The sequence below is a fragment of the Erinaceus europaeus genome, chromosome X (genome assembly GCF_950295315.1).
Source record: "Erinaceus europaeus chromosome X, mEriEur2.1, whole genome shotgun sequence".
In the NCBI taxonomy this organism is placed as follows: domain Eukaryota; kingdom Metazoa; phylum Chordata; class Mammalia; order Eulipotyphla; family Erinaceidae; genus Erinaceus; species Erinaceus europaeus.
Window position 1 is genome coordinate 120188944 of NC_080185.1, and position 21948 is coordinate 120210891.

The 21948-nt window shown below is 44.0% G+C and overlaps 1 protein-coding gene across 9 annotated transcripts in view; it reads right to left on the reverse strand.

The window, feature by feature from the left end:
* REPS2 (RALBP1 associated Eps domain containing 2) overlaps nucleotides 1-15555 on the reverse strand; it is a 141716-nt gene extending 126161 nt beyond the window's left edge. For 2 of the 9 annotated variants that reach the window (XM_060182987.1, XM_060182986.1), the window contains exons 1-3: nucleotides 13212-13506; nucleotides 3225-3373; nucleotides 665-791 (exon numbers count right to left, since the gene is read on the reverse strand). In XM_060182987.1, coding sequence (XP_060038970.1) covers nucleotides 665-791; nucleotides 3225-3353 — 256 coding nt within the window. In that variant the 5' untranslated portion in view covers nucleotides 3354-3373; nucleotides 13212-13506. Of the gene's footprint in view, nucleotides 1-664; nucleotides 792-3224; nucleotides 3374-13211; nucleotides 13507-13797; nucleotides 13841-15537 lie in introns of those variants that run through there. The other 7 variants (XM_060182985.1, XM_060182984.1, XM_016195127.2 and 4 more) reach the window with 5 other exon arrangements.
* Between the last annotated feature and the right edge of the window lie 6393 nt (nucleotides 15556-21948).

Sequence of the window (21948 nt, forward strand, 5' to 3'; positions counted from 1 at the left end):
GCAGTGAATTTGTGGAGCTTTAAGCACTGCAGCCTGAGCAGCCAACTCTGCAAGTCATCCTCGGAACCAACAAATGTATTTGACCACAAATATGGGCAACACAGCATCAACATGGACACGCAGGCAACACCACAACAGGGCACTGGGCACACATCACAGCAAAATGCCTCCTCTCCCATTTCCCATGTCCTTGTTCCCAGATGCAGTGACTGAATATCTCCATGGAGTCATCAGTCTTTAAAGGCTGATGCTACTCTCTTGCTTTTGCGTATATTCTAAGTAGCTTCGTAAGAGCGGTTAGGCTATAAATACGCTTGATATATTACAGGAAGGAATTACAATCCCAAAACAAAACAGACCCTTAATATGCCAGGTTTCTGTAGGATGCAATCTGCATACGAAGAATTAAATCAGCTAAATAGTCTTTACAAGTCCAGAGATGGAACAGTTTGTAGGACACGAAACAAGGCATCACTAAGATATATTTAATTTTATTGAAGAAAAACCCTGCTTGACAGTATGAAATTAAATCGAGTCATGTTTCCAAAGGCAGAGGTAATTAAGTCAAGAGATTGAGCAGTGGGTGGCGTTGCTACCCGGAAGGTTAAGAAGTCTGGGAGATGCTGCCTGGGACAGCTGGCCCGGCCCGGAGCTCGCCTCTTACCTGGGTGCATCTGCTCCGTGCTGCTTCGCAGTTTGCTGTAGCCATGGATCAAGGGCACCCTCTGGTAATGAGGCGGGGAAGAAGGAGGGGAGGCGAGGGGTGACATCGTGGGAGACTGTGCTTCCTGCTTCAAAGAACCAAAGTAGAGTTCAGAGGCATCGCAGGAGAAGCCTGGTGCTCTGAGCTGCAGTTATGAAGTATAACACAACTCTACTGCTGGTGAGCCAGCTGATTTCACAAATGGAGAAAATGTTTTCTCAAAAAATGCAGCATGGCTATAAAAAAAAAAAAAAAAAAAGGCAGCAGCTAAGGATTCAAAAGCCTCCCAGAGAGTAGTCTCGCCAGCACTCAGCTACCTAAATTACTAAAAGAAGCCAGAAACACTTTCAGTTATTCCAATAATACTGCTTTGGAAAAAATGAAGGACACTTTATCACATGAAATGACATTCATACTCCCCATTCTTCTCTCTTTGTGAACAGATTCAATTTTCATTTATTAATAAAGGTCTTCATTTCCTGCATTTATAACTAGCAACTCTTCCAGCAGATAAAGGATATTAAAAATATTCTCAAATATTCTTGAAGCTCAGTACATTCAAGGATAACAGCAGCTTTGTTGTTTGGGTTTTTTTGGTTTTTCTACACTGAGTGACTGTAAAATAATTCCTTTTGGATAGCCCACTGCAAGTAAGGAGCACACTCTAGAGACTAGGATGAAGCCTTCCAAGCTACACTCTGAATCATGACTGAATGTAAGCATGACTTGGGGCCGAGGCGCACTTCCTCTGAGGCTGTCTCCTCTTTCCCACCTGCTGCAGCAGGCTGCTAAATCTGGAGCACTCCCCCCACTAACAAGGAGCAGTGCTGTTCACCAGCACAGAGACTACAGACGAGCTCTTGGGCCACAGAATGCAGTCCGAGGTAGTGAGCAAACAGTCTTCTCAGAGTATTTGCTTTGGGTGTGAACTGGCACCCACTGACTAGGTGGGCCTGACATAAAACATAAGCCCAGCGTGAAGTGCAAGGATGTGTCTCTATCACACAGCTGGGGAGGGGCCTGCAAGCTCCCACGGTGTCAACAATCTGGGAACTGGGGACCCTCATTTCTCTGCAAACACTGTGAGAAAACATGCCAACGAGTATTGACTAAAGAGCCCTATGTGTCTTTTTTTTAAACTGAAGTAACATTGGTTTACATCACTGCATAGTTTTCAACATCTGTGTATTTTTTTCAATTTTTTATTTATATAAAAGAAACACTGACTAAACCATAGGATAAGAGGGGTACAACTCCACACAATTCCCACCTCCAGAACTCTGTATCCCCTCCCCTCCCCTCCCCTGATAGCTTTCCTATTCTTATCCCTCTGGGAGTATGGACCCAAGGTCATTGTGGGATGCAGAAGGTGGAAGGTCTGGCTTCTGTCATTGCTTCCCCACTGAACATGGGCGTTGACAGGTCGATCCATTCTCCCAGCCTGTCTCTCTCTTTCCCTAGTGGGGAAGGGCTCTGGGGAAGCAGAGCTCCAGGACACACTGGTGGGGTTGTCTGTACAGGGAAGTCTGGTCAGCATCATCTGGAACCTGGTGGCTGAAAAGAGAGTTAACATACAAAGCCAAACAAACTGTTGACCAATCATGGACCTAAAGGCTAGAACAGTGCAGATGAAGAATTGACGGGGGTCCTCCATTTTGTAGATAGCTAGTAGGCATATTTTAGTTATATTCTAAAGGGCTGATGGCTATATTAGTTTTTTTTTTCTTTTTCTTTTTTCCCCTGAGCCTAGGATAGGATAGGATAGGATAGGATAGGATAGGATAGGATAGGATAGGATAGGATAGGATAGGATAGGATAGGATAGGATAGGATAGGATAGGATAGGATAGGATAGGATAGGATAGGATAGGATAGGATAGGGTAGGATAGGATAGGATATCAGCTGACTATCACAGTCCGAGGTCTGTTTTTCAGAAGCCCACTCTCCCTGTTATTGTTCCCAACTTGCCAAGGAGTACTGGTAGCATTTCCCAGCATGGGATTATGACAGTCTGGAGAAAGAAGGTGGATAAACACAGAGCTCCAGGTCTCTGGGTTGCAGGACTTCTCAGAGCCTGTAAATGTGCTAACCAACACCGAGGATACATTCTCCCCCTGCCCCAACAATAGGATACGAAGCAGCATCCACCTAACACGTTTAACCAGAGAAACATTTTCTCCAGATCTTTTTTTTTTTTGGGGGGGGGGGAGTAAAGACCTATCGCACACTCCTAGAAGTTTCATTTCAACGAAGACGTTTGTAAATGCTGACTAGCGAACCAAACAAGGGTGCTGAAGCAGTAGCCTTCCTGCAGAATCAAACCTACCTTTAAGTGGTCTATAAAGGACCTAGCGTGGCTCATGCTACCCCCCCCATGTGGTCATTCTCTTTTTCTGGTCACAAGTCTGTAATCATACAGCAGATGACAAGACTGACGGAAGCCTGACAACAGCTACGTGGCACTGTCACACAAGGCTTCCCAGTCAGAATGAAAGGGACACCCTTGATCAAACTGCTTACCTGCTTATCCTCATCATCCAGTCTTGTGAAGGTGTTCTTTTCTGTGGCTACATTTGGAATCTGAGCCTTAGTCCCATGCAGTTCAGTGGGGTTTCCAAAACATATGTCGCCGTCGCTCTTTGACATCATAAATCGTGGCAGTGGCAATTCTTTAGGACCAGAGTCAGAAAAGTTCAAGTGAGACTGCAAAAAGGGGAACTCCGTGGCTAAAAGGTGAATCATTTTTGAGGGGAAAATTCCAGAGCACTAAACACAGATTAAATTTTAATTTCAATGCAATGAGGACCTTTGGAAAATGTCATGACAGAAAGAATGCTCTGGTTTTGCCAAGGTATTCTGGCTTAACATTTTCACAGTACACACTCAAGCTTTGGACTGACCTCCTACATCAGCCTTTGGTCCAGCACCAAGCAAAAGGATGCGGCCTTGTATAAATCCAACAAAGTGACAAATGGTAGCAGGCAAGACATATACAGGGCGTACTGTATACCAGACTGTACTGATATTTCTTTTTTTTTTTAAATATTTTATTATTTATTTATTTATTCCCTTTTGTTGCCCTTGTTGTTTTATTGTTGTAGTTATTATTGTCGTCATTGTTGGATAGGACAGAGAGAAACGGAGAGGGGGGGGGAAGACAGAGAGGGGGAGAGAAAGACAGACACCTGCAGACCTGCTTCACCGCCTGTGAAGCGACTCCCCTGCAGGTGGGGAGCCGGGGTTCGAACCAGGATCCTTATGCCGGTCCTTGTGTTTTGCGCCACCTGCGCTTAACCCGCTGCGCTACAGCCCGACTCCCTGTACTGATATTTCTAAGGCAGAACTGAAATGCAATCGTTTGGCATATTCACTTCTCTCTCAAGTTTCTGAGCAAACGGTTCCATCAACAGAAGTGATGTTTTGGTACACTTACAGATCTCACCACAGCAAATCGCACAATACCAACATCTCCAGGAGGGTAGGTGGTGCACTTGGTAGAGCGCACATGTTACAATGTTCAAGGACTTGGGTTCAAGTCCCTAGTCCCCACCTGCAGCAGGGAAGCTTCATGGGTGGTAAGCAGTGCTGCAGGTGTCTTTCTCTCTCCTTCTTTACCTCCTCTTTCCCTCTCAGTTTCTCTGTCTCTAGCCAAAAAATATGAATAAGTAAAATAAATTTTGAAAGAGCTCCACAAATGGGAATAACCATATGGGTGACATTTAACGATTTGCATCTGTAGTCAGTTTTCAGGCCCGTACTCTTCAGTGAGCCTCTGTGTGTCCATCAGCTCGCTATTCCAAAACACAGCTATCCTTCCAATGACTGATGTAGCGCTAGAGCCAGAAAACATCTCAGCAACTGCAAGCAAGTTTCCTAGTTCCCCAAAGAAGGCCCCTGGTGCCCTCATATCCACATCATGCTTATTTTTAGTTGCTATGTCCACATCTGATTCAAGAAGTAGACCATATGACAAATGACTGCATGATCCATCAGCCAAGAGCCCAAAGACATAAACAGAATTACCAATCCGGAAAATTAAGCTAAGAATCTCCTCTAAAGAGAGCATGGCAGCCATTTTTAATACTTCAATGTTTCCCAACCTCGATAGTGCTTCAGCAGGAAAGGACTGCAAAACAACAACAACAACAACAACAACTCTAAAGGACAGAAGATCTGGACCTTTAATAAAGCAGCTATAAGCTAAACTTGTGGTTCTCTTTTCAGAAAGCTATTTCTTTCACTTCAGTCAGCAAAATGGATCTAAACGATAGAATAAGATCACATCAGATAATTTACACCTGGGGGCAGGTGGAGGCGCACCTGGTTGAGTACACGTTACAATGCATAAGGACCCAGGTTCGAGGCCCCAGTCCCCAGCTGCAAGGGGTAAAGCTTCACGAATGGCTAAGCAGGGCTGCAGGTTTATCTTTGTTTCTCTTCCTTTCCGGCTCCCCCTTCCCTCTGCAGTTTTTACTGTCTCTACCCAATAAATAAAGACAATAATTTAAAAAATAGTTTACACCTTGATCTGCCCACAAGAAAATGACTCTACTTTCAAGAACTACTTGAAGGAGAAAAAAAAAAAAAACCACTAAACTAAACTCTCAGCACTTGGAAGCTCCCTTACCAGTGTTTCACAGGTGTTGAGCAGTTAACTCCAGGAACAGACAGTATTCTGCCAACAATCATTTCGCTCGCTCTAGTCAGGGCTCTCATCCCATACCTTCGCCGGCATGGCACTTACCCAGAACATCTGGCCAACAACCTCTCTTCCACATAGCCACCAAACAGCACAACTGTTCTACTATTTTCTTTGCTTGTGTGGTTTTAAACACATCTCATACAAAAGAATCGTAAAGATGCATGGCATTCTTGTTGTTGTTGTTGTTATTATTATTATTATTATTGCATTCTTATCATTGAAAACCTCAATAAAAGTACTCTTTCCCTTCAGTATAAAAGCTGCAGATTTTCAAAATGTGAAAAGTAAACCTCCAGTTTGTAAATTATCATTCTAAAGATTTTTTCCTAGTCATACGAACACCAGATTTAATAGAGAAGATTTACTAGGAAATTAATCAGTTATCTATCTGCTGTTTAATCATCTATGGCAAGTAATCACAGGAGATTATCTGTCTGTAGGAGCTAGTTAGAATCTCTTCTCACAGGCTGAATTAAATTATCACATGGGAAACAAATTAAGAGTTCAAATTAAATGTTTGTGAGGGCCAAACAGATAATGAGAACAGCCATCCAAGGCAATAATTCACTTCATAATGGTATCTTAGATTGTAGTCACTGAACACAGAGATGCTTTGTATATTAAGTATGAATTATTTTCTCCCTTCCACAAAGAAAAAAGCTCTCCACACCCCTCCCTTTTTTTCTTACCAGAGTACTGCTCAGTTCTGGCTTATGGTAGTGTAGGGGATTGAACCTGGGACCTTAGAGCCTTAGGTATGAAAATATGTTTACATAACCATTATGCTATGTTTCTCACCCTGTGCTGGGGCTCAATGCTGGCACTACAAATCCACTGCTCCTGGGGGCCTTTATTTTTTTTCCGATTTTTTTTTTTTTTTGACAGAACAGAGAAACAGAGGAGAGGGTAAGACTGAAAGGGAGGGGAGCTGGAAGCAACCCAGGTGTCCAACAACAGATGAGTGGCTGAGCAAGTTGTGGTATATATACACAATGGAATACTACTCAGCTGTAAAAAGTGGTGACTTCACCGTTTTCAGCCTATCTTGGATGGACCTTGAAAAAATCATGTTGAGTGAAATAAGGCAGAAACAGAAGGATGAATATGGGATGATCTCACTCTCAGGCAGAAGTTGGAAAACAAGACCAGAAAAAAAAAAAACACAAGTAGAACCTGAACTGGAATTGGCGTATTGCACCAAAGTTAAAAGACTCTGGGGTGGGTAGGTGGGTGGGTGGGGAGAATACAGGTCCATGAAGGATGATAAATGACATAGTGGGGGTTGTATTGTTAAGTGGGAAACTGGGGAATGTTATGCATGTACAAACTATTGTATTTACTGTTGAATGTAAAACATTAATTCCCCAATAAAGAAATAATTTTTTAAAAAAAAACAGATATCACTCTGGTACATGTGCTGCTGGGGATTGAACTCAGGACCTCATGCTTGAGAATCCCAATGCCTTTTTTAAAAAAAGATTTTTATTTGTTTATTAATGAGAAAGATAGGAGGAGAAAGAACCAGACATCACTCTGGCATATGTGTTGCCGGGGATTGAACTCAGGACCTCATGCTTGAGAGTCTAAAGCCTTACCACCTCTCCTGGGCCACTTTTCTTTCTTAACTACAGCACTGCTCAGCTCTTGCTTATAGTGGTGCCTTGGAATGAACCTGGGACCTCAGAGCTTCAGGCACAAGAGTCTCTTTGCACAACCATCATGCTATCTCCCCTGCCCCTTCCCATTTCTTTCTTTCTTTCTTTCTTTCTTTCTTTCTTTCTTTCTTTCTTTCTTTCTTTCTTTCTTTCTAATATTTATTTATTCCCTTTTGTTGCCCCTGTTGTTTTATTGTTGTAGTTATTATTTTTGTTGTCATTGTTGGATAGGACAGAGAGAAACGGAGAGAGGAGGGGAAGACAGAGAGAGAGAGAGAGAAAGACACCTGCAGACCTGCTTCACCACCTGTGAAGCGACTCCCCTGCAGGTGGGGAGTTGGGGGCTCGAACTGGGATCCTTATGCTGGTCCTTGTGCTTTGCAGCACATGTGCTTAACCCGCTGCGCTACTGCCCGACTCCCTCTTCCCATTTCTTTAAAAAAAAAAAAAAATTTTTAAAAGAAAGAAAGGGAGGGGAGGGGGCCAGGCAGTAGTGCAGTGGGTTAAGTGCACGTGGCGCAAAGCACAAGGTCCGGCGCAAAGACCGGAGTAAGGATCCCGGTTCGAGGCCCCGGCTCCCCACATGCAGGGGAGTCACTTCACAGGCGGTGAAGCAGATCTGCAGGTGTCTATCTTTCTCTCCCCCCCCCTCGGTCCTCCCCTTCCCTCTCAATTTCTCTCTGTCCTATCCAAGAACAACAATAATAGTAACAATACCACCGATAAACAACAAGGGCAACAAAAGGGAAAAAAAATGGCCTCCAGGAGCAGTGGATTCGTGGTGCAGGCACCGAGCCCCAGTGATAACCCTGGAGGCAAAAAAAGAAAGAAAGAAAGAAAGAAAGAAAGAAAGAAAGAAAGAAAGAAAGAAAGAAAGAAAGGGAGGGAGGGGGGGGAAAAACCAGAGAACCTGTTTCACCGCTTGTGAAGTGACCCCCTGCAGGTGGGGAGCCAAGTGTGCCACCGCCCCCTGCCCCCCACCACCCTTTTCTAAACCCTGATTCTAACTACGAAAATTTAAACTTGTGACCTGCGAAGACTGTTGCAGATATTGTGAGCAAAAGACAATGAAATTGAACAACTCGTCAAAAATTTGTGTAGAACCACAGAAAAACTACAAACTACCAAAGCACTTCTGAGAGAAAAAAAGGAGATAAATGGAAGTATCATCCTCCCCAACTGCAGTTGATGCTACAAAGCCAAAGTCATTGAAACAGCATGGCATGGCTGGGTCGTGGCACACTTGGTTGAGTGCACATGTTACAATGTGCAAGGACCCGGGTTCGAGCCCCCAGTCCCTCCCTTCAGGGGGAAAGCTCTGCAAGTGGTGAAGCAGCATTGCGGGTGTCTCTCCATCTCTCTCCCTCTCTAACACCCCCCTCCCTGTCGATTTCTGCTGTCTCTGTCCAATAAGTAAATGAAGACAATAAAAATAAATAAATAGCAAGAATAAATTTAAAGGTGACGTCCCTTTTTGGAAAAAAGAAAGAAAGAATGGTAGGTACTGGAATACAAGTGGACAGTTGGATCAATGAAACAGAATTGAGAGCCCAGATATGAACCTACACACATATATGACAAAGGGGTCAAAACTACTCAGAGACAGTTTCCTCAACCAATGTGACAGGGAAAACTGGGTCACCACTTAACACTATGCACCAAAATCAGATCAAAATGGATCAAAGATCTGGATACTAGACCAGAAACTCTTAAAAATTAATGGTTTTGCCTCACCGTGGATAGAACTTGAAGGAATAATGTTGAATAGGATGAGTCAGGAAGAGAGAGATGAATACTGGATAAACTCACTGGTAGAAGGAATGCGAGAGACAGGAACAGAAAGGGGAAATGCAAAATAAAACTTGGACCAAAAAAAAAAAAAAAAAGACAAAAACAAACAAAGCAACACTCCCAAGTGGTGTACTGCACCCAAGCTCTGGAGAGGGCACTGGTGGGAATGGAGCGAGGGAGGGGAGGTTTGGGGGATTCTAAGTTGGGAGAGAGAATGTTTTGCAGACACTCATCACACAGAGATGGAAACTATAGCCATGTGTCAACAATAAGATAAGAAAAATAAAAGTAAAACAAACAAAAAAAAGAAGAATGAAAGAAAGTATCAGATAGCCTATCTTCACCTTTCTGACCAAGTCTTCAAAGTTACCCATACCACGGAACTCAACTAAGGTGGAGGCGAGAGAGATGATAGTGCCAACAGCTGAGGTGGCTCTCGCTCGTGTAAATGCAGCTAAGTAAGTACCCCCCCCCCATATTATGAGTCCTGGGCATCTCCTGCTTCACCCCAGGGCAGGCCTGATGTAACCAAATCCAGGTCACAGCTTACGTGACTTTCTTCCAATTGCCCCAGTCAGCTTTCCTAAGAAGCCTTTCTCAGCCCAGGCTCCACAAGACAATCAACCGGGGAGTTCTTCAAACTCATGCAGTTCATACTGCTTTGCTGACTGATTTCAGGAGAATTCCTGGCAGTGGCCAGAGGCACCTGCATCTGTCTTTTTTTTGCATCTGAAGCTCTCCAGGTGGTTCTTAAGTGCAGGGGCGGCTGGGCCCCAGAGCCTGAGAAAAAGGATTTCGGAAGAGCCCCTGGGGAGCTCAGATGAAGCAGAATTCCAGTTGGTTTAGCTTAGAGAGTAACCGTCAGATGGCACAGACAAACGTCACTTTTCTCACGCAGAAGCACTCATTTTCCATTCATTCATTCATTCAGTCATTCAGTCATACTTCCCAAAGGCATGCCCACAACACCCCTAAGTGCAGGGCCCTTAGTTAAGCTCGCAGACCGGAAAGAAAGCCAGCCAAGAAAGTCACTCCAACCTGGAAGGGGGTGTGCACAGATTTGTGTTGAGAGCCAGCCGAGGAGCAGGTGTGGAGAGGCTAGAGGCAGGCAGGGGTTGTCACACAGCTGCATTAGCTAACAGCCCCTGGGGAGATACGCTTTTGTTCTGACTTACTACTTACTCTTGATTAGGCACTTTACAACTCTGAATGGGTGGATATTTAACTTAGAGAAAACTGTTAGCTAACAGATAATTCTCCTCTAATAGCAATGAAAAAGGATTTTATCTTAGAAGCAAGTAGAACAAACGACGAAGAACGTTGGTCGAGTTTTACATATAATTTAGCAGACTTCCTCCTGACATAATTGTCCAAGAATGGAAGTACTTGACTCCCCTATACTTTCTTGGATCAGTTTTACTTTATGCTGGTTCCTGAATTCCTCTGGCAAAGACCTAGCTCAGACAGGATGGCGGGGGAGGTTTTGGATTCTGATGCATGAAGGAAAGCCAGTGATGCAAAGCAACGGGGCAGAGCAGCCCCGAAGACCTGGACAGCATGGGCACATGTCCTGCGGCAGGAAAGAGATGGCCCAGAAATGCGCGCTGTGGGTGGAGAAGAAAGCAGGGGCCAGGTGAGGCAGATCAGTCCAGGGACTTGGAGTGAGGTACAGAATTCAACAAGCTAGTCGCTGGAGGGTGTTCAGGAGAAGGATGAGATGATCTGGCGAATATTCTGAGGAAATGGTCCTGGTTGCTGGGTAAGAGAAGATGGAACTAGAAGAGAGTCACATGGTATCTCGGTGAGTGCTGAGGGTAGTCTGGTCTGTAGAGACAGTGATGGGGACAAAAGAAGGTGAAGCCGCAGCCAGCCACTCTGCCAGAACTTCCCACGGCTGACATCAGGGAGCAAAAGGAAAGGAGGACTCAGGGATGCCTGACTTCTAGGTGCCTGCCACCCAGCAAGTAAGGCTGTGACTCTTACAGAACACAAGGTGAACTCCCAGTTCCCTCAGTGTGACTGGAGCGACTAGAGCCTTCGGACTGGGTTCTCACAAACCTCTCTCTTCGGCCTCCAAGGTTTATGTCACTAAACATTAAGCTAATGGCTTTCAAGCAGCAAATTGGAAAATTCTGAGTGGCAACTCAAAGTCTGGCTGGGCCCTGCCCTCATCCTTACTGAATATATTTGCTCACTGCTAATAACTTGAATAGATCTTTAAAATGAAGGCAGAAAAATCAGTTATCTGGGTGTACTTAAACTCTCAGAGGAAGAAAGCAGTATCAGTGTTTGGAAAATACAACTGAGGATGCCTTCAGGTTTGTTAACCCCTTACACAATGCAGTGCCAGTGTAGAGCGTCCTCCCTGACCGCCCAACCCCCCCAACCACTTAAGCTGTGGACCTGGGCACAAATCAGATACAGGACTTCAGTCTAACTTCAAGTAAGCAACGGAAGTGTCAGAACTTTGCTGTACACAGTAAAGCATCTCGAGTTTCCCAGAAGCTAAAGCTAAGATGGGAGCTTTGATGACAAGACTTAAAGACTAGTGAAGTTGGGGTCGAAACTGTCACTGCCTACTGCAAATCCAAAGTCAGTGAATGTAAATGTCATCAATGCCCGAAACTTGCAGCAGCAGACGCTGTGTCTAGTAGTGATAAACACCAGGTTCGCCACTGAAACGGTGCTTCACCCAAAAACTTCTTTCAGCATGAGGAGACAGCTCACCCTGTAGAGGGCATGCCCACAGGGCTGAACCACATGGCAACACCATGCACAACACCAGGGGAGCCCCACGGGTGGGGCAACAGTGTCACAGTGTCCCTCCCTCATCTCTCTCCTTTCTTTTTCTCAGTCAAGAAATAACATACAGAAATTTGGCCAGAGGACTAGCAAATCTGAGGCCAGTTTCTATCCTTAGCATCCCATATGCCAGAGCTGAGCAGTACTCTGGTCTGTAAAAAAAAATCTCAATCTTTCTCTCTCTCTCTCTCTCTCTCTCTCTCTCTCCCACACACACACACACACACACACACACACACTTTTTTTTTAAGTTTTAAAAGGAAGAAAATGTTTAGTTAGAGCTTTGAGAAGGGGACTGGCAGGTGGCTCACCCTGTAAAGCTACAAGTTATCATGCACAAGGCCCCAGGTCTAGCCGCAGGCCACCACACGGGAGCATTTGAGGGGCAGAAGGCAGGAGCTCCACAAGCCATGAAATGGTGCTGTGGTATCTCTTCTTCTGTCTCTCTCTCTCACACCCTCTAACTAGAGAAAAGGACAAAAAAATAGTTACCGAGAACAGTGGAGTCACGCAGGTACCAAGCCCCAGTACTAACCCTGGTGACAAGAAAACAAATGCTGAGCAGGCCGGGCAGGCAGCACAGCAGTAGCATACCACACTTCGCTCCGGGGCCTCCTTCACCCAGTCCTGGGCACCAGCATATGCCAGAGCTGAGCAGTGTTCTGAGGTGTGTCTTTCTCCCCCATTGCATTTAAATACGTCTTTTATTGATCTAGTTTGTTAGTTATTTTAGTTCCATCAGGGTTACTGTTGGGACTCGGTACCGCTCCCAATGGCCAATTTTTTTTTTTTCATTTGATAGAGGCAGAAAGAAACTGAGAGGGGAGGGGGAGACAGACAGACAGACAGACAGACAGACAGACAGAGACAGACAGGGAGACACCTGCACCAATGCTTTACCACTTGTCGTGAAGCCTCCACTCTGCAGGAGACCAGCGACTTGAACCTGCATAACGTGAGCTCTTAACCAGGTGTGCCACCACTCAGCCACCACTTTAATAAATCTTAGAAAACAACCTTCTGAGGAGATAAACTCATTCTGCAAACATGTTAGTAGGCCCAAAGCACTTGACAGCCATCAGAACAGTGACTGGGAGAATTATACAGGCTGATCATAACTGATAGGACTGGCAGGGCCAAGAGGGAGAGCAAGGGACAGTTCCACCCCCATTCTCCCGGCTTCTCATCCTCTGTCCCTAACAGGGCCCTAAATGACTATAGGTACCACACGAAGAAAATCAAGCTTAAAGCTACTACACTTCGCCATGGGCTCCATCTAGAATTGCTGCCCCAGTCTTTTCCTGTTAAAAAGCAAAACCTATTTGAGCTACAATTCATGGAAAAGGAAGTAGTCTCAGGACCCTCTCTGAAGTTTTCCCACTAGGAAAAAAAGAAAAACTAAGCTGCCCGTTTAGTGTTCTTTAATTTTTACCAGGGTAGGAAGAGACAACAAGAAAGGCCACAAAAGCTTATAGAACAGGCCTTCGACCAACTAAAAATGGCTCTCAGAAACAAAGCTATTATGGACAATAAAATGTATAAATGTCAAATACTTACCACATTTGATACTCTCTATCCGCACAGGGAGGCCAGACTGTGCTGCAGCAATTAATTTCAAGGCAACATAAAACTGCGTCGGACCAAAATAACCAACCCGCTTTGCACCACACAGTTCTGTGATCTGAAAACAGACCAAAAAAATGCTGAAAACCCCATTTCATAACAAGAAAATGAGACAAGATGCATTATGAAATCACAAGGATTTCACAGGTAGAGCTAAGTAAGCCACAGAAAGTCCCTGGAGAGCCTCTGTGCGTACACCGGTGGCTCCCTGGTGCTCCAGTACGGGGTGTGTGTGTGTGTGTGTGTGTGTGTGTGTGTGTGTGTGTGTGTGTGTGTGTGTGTGTGTGTGTGTTGTGTGTGTTGTGTGTGTTGTGTGTGTGTGTGGTGTGGTGTGTGTGTGTGTGTGTGTATGTGTGAGTGTGGTGTGTGTGTGTGGTGTGTGTGGTGTGTGTGTGTGTGTGTGTGTGTGTGTGTGGTGTGTGTGTGTGTGTGTGTGTGTGTGTGTGTGTGTGTGTGTGTGTGTGTGTGTGTGTGTGTGTGTGTCTCTCTCTCTCAATCCGGACAGTGACAGTCCGTCTACTCAGGAAGTTTCAGGACTGGGGGATTATTCCTCCTGCTTCAAAGATAAAACTAAAGGTAACAAAGGATGGCAGCTACACTTCTTATGAGAGACTGACTTTTCAGGGGGTGGATTCTTAATGTACAAAGTCTAGAAAGTCACTGAGGTGAAAAGAGAACAGATTAGTCATTACCATGACATGTGGCTTATCCTAAATGATCAAAATTTCAAGTCAGTACTTTTAAGGTTCTCAGCAACATAATTCCATGAGCATTACATCTTGAATCTCATTTTAGAGAAACAAAAACACTATATGCACAGTATTTTCTTTTTCATTTTTATTTATTTCATTATTTTAGTAAGAGAAATAGAGAGAGAGAGAGAGATGCCAGAACACTGTTCAGGTCTGGATTATAGTGGTACCGGATATTTTTCAAGTCATTATAATCTTTAGTCTGCAGACCTTAACCCATATTCCATTGATAGTAAAAAAAAAAAAAAAAAAAAAGTTAAATATTAAGCAACTGGGCTCGGGAGACAGCATAATGGTTCGGTAAGAGACTCTCACACCTGAGATGCTGAGGTCCCAGGTTCCATCCCCTGCAACACCATTAGCCAGAGCAGTCCTATGGTTAAAAAAAAAATCATATATATATTTTTTTCTTTTAATTTACCAGAGCACTGCTCAGCTCTGGCTAATGGTGATACTGGGGATTAATTCTGGGATCTCTGAGCCTCAGACATGAGAGTCTTTTTGCATAATCACTATGCTGTCTCCTGAATCCCAGGCAACTTTTAAAGTATTTTTCACTGTAATAAACACTCCAAAATTCAGGTACTAATTAATGGCATGAAAAACTAAAAAGTAGCCCTGGATTCCTCTGCCCAAGAGAAACAGTATATTCTTTTTGAAATGGGGTGTGTGTGTGTGTGTGTGTGTGTGTGTGTGTGTGTGTGTTCATGAACCTGTTTTTCCTATTGTTTATTTAATACCTTATACAAATAGAATACCACATGCCATTTTGTAACTTGTTTTTCATTTTGCATAGTTCCTGAATACTTTTCTCTACCAGCAGTTAAAAGTACTCAATTCTTTTAACAATTGCACAATATTCTACTATAAATACATACCATGGTTTTTAATTAGTTGATCCTTATGGATGGACTTTTAGATTTCCAGTAACTATCTGTTAGAAGCACTTCCAGAACAAACTATAAGCAATCACTTGACTAATCTTAAGAAAATGCCTATAAAATCTCAACTAGGGATCCAGGTGGTTAAGTTGGCACCTGGTTAAGTGCATGTATGCCCATGCACAAGGCCCTAGGTTCAAGCCTCCAGTCTCCACCCGCTGGGGGAGAGCTTCACAAGCAGTAAAGCAGGGCCGCAGGTCTCTCTTGATCTCAAAGAGCTTCCCAAGTCTTAACCCTGGAAGTAGGCGCACAGTTCCAGGACTGTATTCAGCTTTCCCACTTTCAAAAATGCTCTGGCCTCATGCGTCTGAGTAGCACACGGGGTGCAGAGGAGGGGAAACTCAGCATTCTTGAAGTCAAGGTGAGGCTTCACGGAAAAAGCTAATTTAACTTTTACCTTTAAACAAGTTGATTTGATTTGCGTGAAACCTAGTTTCTTCATATGGAAAGTAGGGATACTGTCTCCCTCACGGGACTATTGTGAGAGAAAAAAGGAAATAATGTGCTAAAGGAACCTAATATAATGCTGAGAAATGTTCAATCATGGCTGGTGCCCATCCCACTCACCTGGCACTGGAGCAGCTATCCCTCCCCTCGGGAACACACTCAAAACTGCCTTCTCTGCAGCGCCTTCCTGAGAACCCAGGCGGTGTTTAGCTCCTCTGTGTGTTCCCAGACTACTCTCTCCAGATGTCTATAAATGTCCATCACATAATAAGCTGCGCTGGGTTTGCTTCCAAATAAAAGGAGAGAGGAGAACAAGAGGGGAAGTAGAGAAGAAGCAAGCACTACCAAGCGTTGAGAAATGCTCAAGTTAGGTGGTGGGTTCTTGGTATGTGAACAATGAAACGAGTCTATTTTAATAAGTACGAAATTAGTATCAAGTTAACTTGCAGTTACTCATTTACAGTGAATAGCACATAGGACTGAAAAGTTCTTAAGTAAAGCTAACTGAAATTGCTGCTGAAACCATCACTGTGGTATTTGGAGACCAACATCCTACACTGGCATTCAATCACCTCATGTACCTTGGAATCTACCCTTTGGTATCATACACTACTGGAATCTTTTTTTTTTTTTTTTTTTTTTTTTTTTTTTTTTTGCTAAGAGATAATATATACATAGAAGCATGCCAAAACTTTCTGAAACAGTTCATCTCAAGGAAGATAATTCCAAGGCTTTGGCATTGAAATATGGAGGCTCATAAAGCCAAGACTTCCCAATCCCAAAAGCAGGCTCAAATCTTAAAGGTTTTCTATTTGTTGAGGTCCAAATGTTCTAAGTCTAAATTCTCCATGGAAAAGCTCTAAATTTTGTGCAGAAATGTTTCAACAGAGTCTAAAGAAAAGAAGGCAGTAGTTGATCCCAAGCACGCAATTAGGATGAGGTATTTGGCGTAATTCCTCCTTCAAACAGTCCAAGTTGACTCTTCTGTCAAAATGGAGAAGTGAAAGACTCCACCACTCTGCTTCTTCAGTCTAAACTCCAAACCTGGAACACTCTCGGTTGGATGTAACTTAGGTTACACATTGTGCAAACTTCTAATGCAGAACAAGAACCCGAGGACTACGATTTGCTTTCTCAGGTGAAAAACAAGAGATGGGGGGAGTGGAAGAAACTGGAGAAATCAACTTCTTTCCAATCTACAGATGAAAACTAAACAGTTGGGGGTCTGGCAGTAGTGCAGCGGGTTAAGTGCACATGATGTGAAGTGCAAGGACTAGCATAAGGATCCTGGTTCGAGCCCCCAGCTCCCCACCTGCAGGGCAGTCGTTTCACAGGCGGTGAAGCAGGTCTGCAGGTGTCTATCTTTCTCTCTCCCTCTGTCTTCCCCTCCCCTCTCCATTTCTCTCTGTCCTATCCAACAACGACATCAATAACAACAATAAAAACTATACCACCAATAAAAAACAACAAGGGCGCAACAAAAGGGAAAATAAATAAATATATATTTTTTTTAATTTTTAAAAAAGAAAGAAAACTAAACAGTTGGGTGCTGGAAACTAGAGAACAGTTTGCCAACCATTTGGGAGGAATCTGGACAAAGCTCTGGAAGATGAACTGAAGGTCATGTCTAAAGCCTTCCCCTCACTCCATTCTGAAAGATTAAGTGGGCATGTAATCAGTCGACACATACTCTAGTTTGAACTGTAAATATTTTTCACAGTTGTTCAAAGGTTGAACCGCTTTTCTTTTCCAAGTGCCTTTATTTTTTTCCCCTTTTTGTTGTCCTTGTTTTTTTTATTGTTGTTGTAGTTATTATTGTTGTTGTTGATGATGATGTCGTCATTAGATAGGACAGAGAGAAATGGAGAGAGGAGGGGAAGACAGAGAGGGATAGAAAGACAGACACCTGCAGAACAGCTTCACCGCCTGTGAAGCGACTCCCCTGCAGGTGGGGAGCCAGGGGCTCGAACCCGGATCCTTATTCCGGTCCTTGAACTTCGCTCCATGTGCGCTTAACCCGACTACCCGACTCCTGTGCCTTTATTTTTTAATGCCACTTTACTGAGGAAATGTTGACTTAATAGTACTGTTGCTGTCACAAGGGTACATTTCCATATTTCCCCAAGACAGTTGTCAATACATCACAGCCTCCCCCCCAAACTATCCTCCTCCTCCTTCCTCCTCCGCCACCACCACCAAGCACTAGATCCTCATTCCAAGTCCTGTTGAAGGCCTTAGAAAGATTTATCAAGACTTGGTGGGAGGGGCTGGAAGCATTCTCCCAAAGCTCCACCAGTGGAGCCCTCTTTTCTATTCTCTCTCCACTGCCCCTGCACTCACTGCTCAGGGCCTTGGTCTCACCTCAACTATGTCAAACACAGCAACTTCAGGCAGACACTGTCCCCTCCACTCCCTCCAGGAGATCTTCTTAAGACAAGATCACCCTCCATCTCAAACAGGCTTCCAGGGCCCCCAGGCCCCCAAGCACAGCTTTTGGGGGGCCTCCCTTTCAGACTGGGAAGACCTAAGCTTCCTTCCTCAGAGCCCCATGTCAGGCTCCTCCCCACCCTGCATCAAAGACGTCACCCGCATCAGCAGCAAGGCAAAGCAGTCTCTCAACACACGACTATCATTCAGGCCCCTGGAATCAATGATGTGTCTCCTGCCACACTCATTCTTAGTATCACCTCAAAGTCAAACAGATCTTTGAGCCCGTAGTTGGTTGCATGTGGCGTATTTTCTGCATTCCCAGAGCCCTTTTCAGCAGCTTTCTATTACATCATTAGCCTTATAATAGAACGAACCTGCCATCTGGGCCATTTTCTCCAGTGACCTCAAGTGCCCAGCGCAAGGTGAGTATCAATCTTTACCATCCATCTGACGCTGTTAACTGGCTACAGAAGAAGGGCAAACGCTAGAAGAAGAATCCATCTTCCCAGGACTCGTCCTCTATGAAGCTGGCTGTACAGGGCTTGATGCAGCTTTGTGAAATTAATTAGCTTTCACAGCCTGAAGTAGCAGGCTCCTTCTTCTTGCACTCATCTTGTAATTACTTTTACAAGTGGCTGCTAAATTGGCTTTAGTCATCTCACACTAGAGAGCCATCTAAACGTTCTTTCAGGAAGAAAGCCCCATACTAAACCCTCTGTGCCCTCTCTCTGCTCAGCTGGGGCTCAGAGGGTACAGGTTAGAGACAAAGCGAAAGGAAAGGCCTCCATCAGGCCTCACAGCCCAGAAGATCTCAGGGGGGGCTTCAGAAATGCCGGTCAGGCAGCTTCCTCCAGCCTCCTGCGACCCAGCTTGCCCCAGAAGATACCAGCCCCGCAGTAAGTTCCCCAACTCTGCAAATACAGACTAAAGTGCATGCTTTCTAGCTGTGCCTTCGCTTCTAAGGAAGCAGCTGAAGAGTCAAGCCAACCAGTGGCCTGTCGGAAAAAATCATGATGTGTTCTTGCATAAAAAATACGTCATGACTTTTCCGACAACCCAATATATGCTGGGTTCTCTAATTCATTTACAGAATCTAAAAATGAAGAGAGAGTTGTAGGGACTGGGAAATGGCTCAGTACAAAAAGGCTTTCCACATGCTACTTCAAGAGCATGTGAATGTTTTTCTCCCGACACACCAGCTCTGCAGAGCACTAATTCTAAATAAATTTAGCTAAATCACATCTGCATCTACAGAACTGAAACCCTAATGAAAATAACAAAAATGGACCTATTCCCTATCCTTACCCCCCCCCAAGCACCCCAACTCAAAAACTGAAGTGTGTGGGAAGCAAGGCAGTGGCGCACTTGGTTGAATGCACATATTACAGTGCACAAGGACCCAGGTTCAAGCCTGGGGTCTCCACCTGCAGCCAGGAAGCTTCACAAGTGGTGAAGCAGGACTGCAGGTGCCTCTCTCCCTCTCTATATCCCCCTTCTCTCTCGATTTCTCTCCGTCTCTAGCCAAGATAAATTAAAAAAAACTTTTTAAGTGTTTTAAACAATTCAGTGTGGTAAGGTTCAAGGTCACAAGTTCAGGCTCACTACTCAAACCTACTTATGTCTGGGTTCAAAGTTCATAATTTTCCCATTATCTTGGGGACTGAAAAACTAATATTCACAGGCCAAATCTGGCATGCTGCCTGGTTTTATATAGCCCATGAGCTGAGAATGATTTGTACTGATCAACATTTGCAGTCTGCTGATACAGAACACTAACTCTGAATCTCATCAGGCAAAATGTTGTCCTTAAAACAAGAATTGCATGCTTCTTACTAGTAGAACTGCATTACTCCCCCGCAAAAGTACTCAATTATATATATATATTTGATTTTGTCAATTAAAAATCTGTGGAGAGGAGGCTGGGCAGTAGTGCAGCAGGATAAGCGCACATGGCACAAAGTGCAAGGACCGATGTGTTCTGTGTTCGAGCCCCCAGCTCCCCACCCGCACGGTACGTCACTTCATGGGTGGTGAAGCAGGTCTGCAGGTGTCTATCTCTCTCTCACCCCCCTCTGTCTTCCTCTCCTCTCTCAATTTCCCTCTGTCCTGTCCAATAACAACAACAACAACAAGGGTAACAAAATGGAAAAAATGGCCTCCAGGAGCAGTGGATTCTTAGTGCAGGCACTGAGCCCCAGTGATAACCCTGGAGGCAAAAAAAAAAAAAAAAAAAAGAAAGAAATCTGTGGAAGGTTATTTTCTTCTCTCGTTATACAATATCCTCATTTTACATCTTGGCCCACACAGTCGAAAATATTGACTGCCTGGCACTTTACAGGAAGGCTTGATTACCAACCCCTGCATAATAGCATCCTGCCTCCCTGAGCAGCACTGTCTAGCCATGTGGGTACCATGTGAGTACCCTCCACAGGCATACAGAAAGGGCATTTCTTTGAAATAACCAGGGCATTTAGTTGAAATAGTCAGTCAACTAAGAGAGAATACATCCACCATTAGAAGAAAAGAACAAGAGCTGGGGAGATAACATAATGACTCTGCAAATGATTTTTCATGCCTGAGGCTCTGAGGTCCCAGGTTCAATCCCCAGCACCACCACAAGCTGGAGCTGAGCAGTGCTCTGGGGGAGAGGGAGAAGGAAAGGAGAAAGGGAGAGAGGAAGAGAGAGAAAGAGAAAGGGAGAAGAACACATGTGTTCCATCCTCATTTCCATATATCAGGATATATACAAAAGAGTATATACATAAAGCAGAACATACATAACTTTTAAATTCCATAATATGCTTTCAAACAAGGTCTTCCTTGACTATTAAAAACTTCCACAGTGACAGATCATTAGAAAAATGCAAATAAAGACAACAATGAGATACCACTTTATATCTATGAGAAAGTTATCCATCAGAAAGGACAGAAACAGGGTGGTGGCACACCTGGCTCAGTGCACGTGTTACAATGTGCAAGGACCCAGGTTCAAACCCCCAGTCCCCACTTGCAGGGGAAAAGCTTCGCAAGTGGTGAAGCAGTGCTGCAGGCGTCTCTCTGTCTCTCACTCTCTATATCCTCCTCTCAATTTCTGACTGTCTCTATCCAATAAATAAATAAATATAATAAAAAAATTTTTAAAAGAAAGGACAGAAACAACGGTTGGAGAAGATGTGGGGGGAAGGGGATACTTTTTTTTTTTTTTTTTTACTGTTGGTGGGAGTATAAAATGGCCCAATCACTGTGGAACACAGTCTGGAGACTTCTTAGCACACTAGAAATGGTACCCTACAACCCAGCAATTCCTCTCCTGGGTTATACCCAAAGGAAACAAAAACACCTATCAGAAAATACCTATGTTTACCTATGTTCATAGCAGCACAATTTGTAATTGCCAGAACCTGGGAGCAACCCAGATGTCCAACATCAGAGAAGTGGCTAAAAAAATTTATATATATATATGTATATATATATATATGATATCATAAGCCAAAAGGAGAATGACAAGTACTGAATGATCTCACTTATAAGCAGAACTTAATACATGGGGAGAGGTAGGGAAGGAGGGAACAAAGAGAAGAGAAACATGGACTGGACAAGGAGTAGTATATCAAAGCAAAAGACTCTGGGGAAGGAGGGCGAGGGATAAGTTCTCCACTATAAGTTCTCAAAAGAAAAAAAAATGCCCATACCTTATACGAATGGGACACCACTACGTTGCTTTAGCTAGTTACCTGCCATCAATTCTTGTTGTATTAAAATGTTTCATTTTAAAATAAAAATTAATTCAAAATAACTCCCACAGTGACTACTTGGAGCAATTGACAGGCACCTTTTCAGAATGAGTTTGATGCACTAGTTCATGTGACAAAAACAAGAATTTGCTTTTTTTCTGAGTTACGAAAGTCTAACTGACTAACTTGGCATGTTGGATTTGATTGAAACATGTGTACACTGTAAAAGGTTCTTAACTATTAGTAACACAGTCACCACCTCAGTTACCTTTTTTTCTAGAGAGGACACTTAAATTCAACTCTCTTAGCAAATTTCAGTTATACCAGACAGCTACAAGGTGGTGAACTCCAGCCGTTCCTCGGACTT